The 2,732-nt window shown below is 39.6% G+C and overlaps 1 protein-coding gene across 1 annotated transcript; it reads right to left on the minus strand.

Moving 5' to 3' along the window:
• Nucleotides 1–2,312: 2,312 nt before the first annotated feature.
• On the minus strand, nucleotides 2,313–2,492 carry LOC133051218 (small ribosomal subunit protein uS14-like). The gene has a single exon (XM_061135716.1). It carries the CDS (start codon nucleotides 2,481–2,483, stop codon nucleotides 2,313–2,315), a length of 171 nt encoding a protein of 56 aa, XP_060991699.1. The 5' UTR covers nucleotides 2,484–2,492.
• Nucleotides 2,493–2,732: the final 240 nt, after the last annotated feature.

Consider the following 2,732-nt stretch of genomic DNA (forward strand, 5'->3'; position numbering starts at 1 on the left):
TATGTGATATGAGAGTCTTATTTGATGTGAGAATGACCACATCAAATGTGTGGGAGAGTGCACATGTGCACAGGTGTGTATGTGTGTGCTTTCAAGTGCCAGGAACGATATCATTTTCCCTAGGAGTCTGAGGCTTACTTCCTGCAGTTGGTATTACATGTACTTACCATGGTGCAAGAGCTTCTCCCAACCACCAGAGCCAGGTTCATAAGATCTATCTTGTCAAAAAATATGATTGGCATATATATATATATATGTATATACATATATGCATGGAATATACATGCTCATTCCTCTTATTTAGTGCTCACTTGGTAAGAGGGAAATTACATACATTTCTTAGGGGGAATTATAAGCCAGAAAATTCCCTTTTTATTTCTCAAATTTAAATGGCTTGGCTATTGTTAACGTGGCAGTATTTCTTTTTCATTTAACTGGAATTCTGCCTGTGTTTGCATATTGGACTTAGACATCATGGACCCCCAACAAATTTTAAAAGCAAGAAGTGGGAGGCTTGGAGAATATAGAAACGCTGAGAGATGACAGGCTTTTGTGGCAGTCGGAAGCTAGGGAATAGATAATTACATCGTCTCTCATTCTGTTCCCACGTGGACTTGCTTAAATGTCATTTTCAACGGCAGGTTCTCAGTCTTTCCTACCTTGGAAACCTTATTCAGCTTGTGCTCAGATCATGAGAGGGGCACCTGGCCCAGAGTTTGCTCCATGGGGAATTCCCATTCAAGCATCGCCGGTCTTGACCTGGCTATTGTTGTTTGTGGTACTTAATGGTAAAGTTTCTCAATCAATACAGCATCAGCCGAAGGAGCTCCTGGGAATGGAAGCCTGCAGCAGCGTACTTAATCTTGGAGCCAGCTTGTGCTCTCTGCTCGGCTGCTAAACTGGGTAGTTGGCCTACTTGATGTGGCATTATTGCTGCTGAGGTCAGATGTGAGTGGCTGGGTGAGAGCTGATGAATGGCTGTTTGCGATGAAGCGCCTCTCCTGCCCACCAGGAGACATTTAATAATGATAGACCATAACTGCACTCACACAAAAATCTGTGCCGCTTGTTTGTGAGTCTTCTGGGCTGGAAGTGTAGCAGGATTGGCATTACTATGGAAGGAAGCTTTGAAAGTGGTGGTTGTTTGGATCAAACATAGAAGGAGCAGGGAGAAGCTTAGGGACAATTGCAGTATTTTAAATGATTGCAAATGAAGTTTTCTCTCCCTGCTCAGAGAAGGCAGCTATTATACACACATTCCATCCCTTCACATCGTCCTTCTTCTTCCTGTTCACCCTTTGTTTTAGTATTATTTCTAGACAGTGTGAAAAAAAATGGGATATTAATTTTGCTAAGATGGACCATTATGATACATTCATCATTAAGGGAGAAATTATTCAGAATGTGAAGAGTGGATTTAGCAGTTACCACCCACTAATATGAAGGAGAAATTAATATCTAAATAATAGTTGAATGTGCATTCACCCCCTATGGCTTAAAATATAATACTACAAAGCCTGAATAATTCTAAAATGGTCGTCCTGCAAGAGGTTTCAGTGCATTATTTATCTAGCTATTTCCTGTTCAGTCCAATCCTTTTTTTAGTAATCAGACAAAGAAAAAACAAAAATGTTTGGCGTGACCTAAATATTCTGTTATAAATGAAGGCAGGTTTCTCTAAATAAATAGACCACAAAATATTATCAAGAAAATAATCAAAAGTGTAAATTTGGGTTCAGTCAGAATCTATGCAAAATCAGAGGGTTTCATTAAACATGTGATTCCATGACAATTGTCTAATGAATGGGAGAGTGATGTCTGGCTTTTCTGAGGTGTTATTAGCTTACCAAGACTTTGGACTGTGCATTTAGAAAAGGTCTGTGAATAATAGTTATATATTGTGAGCAGAGCCCCCGATCTATTCATTCTTTATTCCAGGACAGCGCACAGTGCCTCCTGCAAAGGTCTGCTGTAAGTATGTATAGAACGGACAGAATAAGGGAAAATGAAATGAAGTAGAGGGTGGTTTGAGGACACACCTTCTGGGAGTAAAAGAACTGATGCTGTTTCAACTCTGCAAGCTCATATTTTTCCATCTTTCTAGTGCTAAGGATAGGCTATAGTAATGATATTAAACCACTAATGTTTGGTCTGAATGTTGCAAAGTAATTTTTTCAAATATTTAAGGTTGATTTCAGTTCATCTTTTTTTTTTTTTTTTGAAGTTTTGAAAACCTTTATTTTATATACAAAGAGCTAGTATTTTTTCCGCCTAAGGTTGATGTGCTGGATGAGCCATCTAAGGAAGTTCGGTTAGTCCAACTTAATGAAGCCGATGTCCTTCGCATACTGGTGGAAACACTGGCAGCACACATTGAGGCCGTATTTCCGGATCAGACCGTGCCGGTTTGAGCAGACCTGGCAAGAGCGAGAACGCTGGCCGAATTTTCTCGGATGACTTGAGTAGAGCTGCTGGTGACCCATGTTGCTTTCTCGGCTGCAACGAGATAAAAGGGTCAGTTCATCTTTATGATTGTACATATTTGTGTAGCAACCAATCCTTACAAATCTGTAAAGAAAATTTAACTTTTCTGTTTTCCATAACTGACACAGTCTTTTTTACATACTCCCAACCTTCAATGTCACCAAAGCAGAGAGGAATACCTAAGTCCAAATTGTTAAATTCAGTTCCAAGCAACAATTTCAATAGTCCGTCTAGTCAAGGCTATGGTT

This window comes from Dama dama, chromosome 33 (genome assembly GCF_033118175.1).
Source record: "Dama dama isolate Ldn47 chromosome 33, ASM3311817v1, whole genome shotgun sequence".
In the NCBI taxonomy this organism is placed as follows: domain Eukaryota; kingdom Metazoa; phylum Chordata; class Mammalia; order Artiodactyla; family Cervidae; genus Dama; species Dama dama.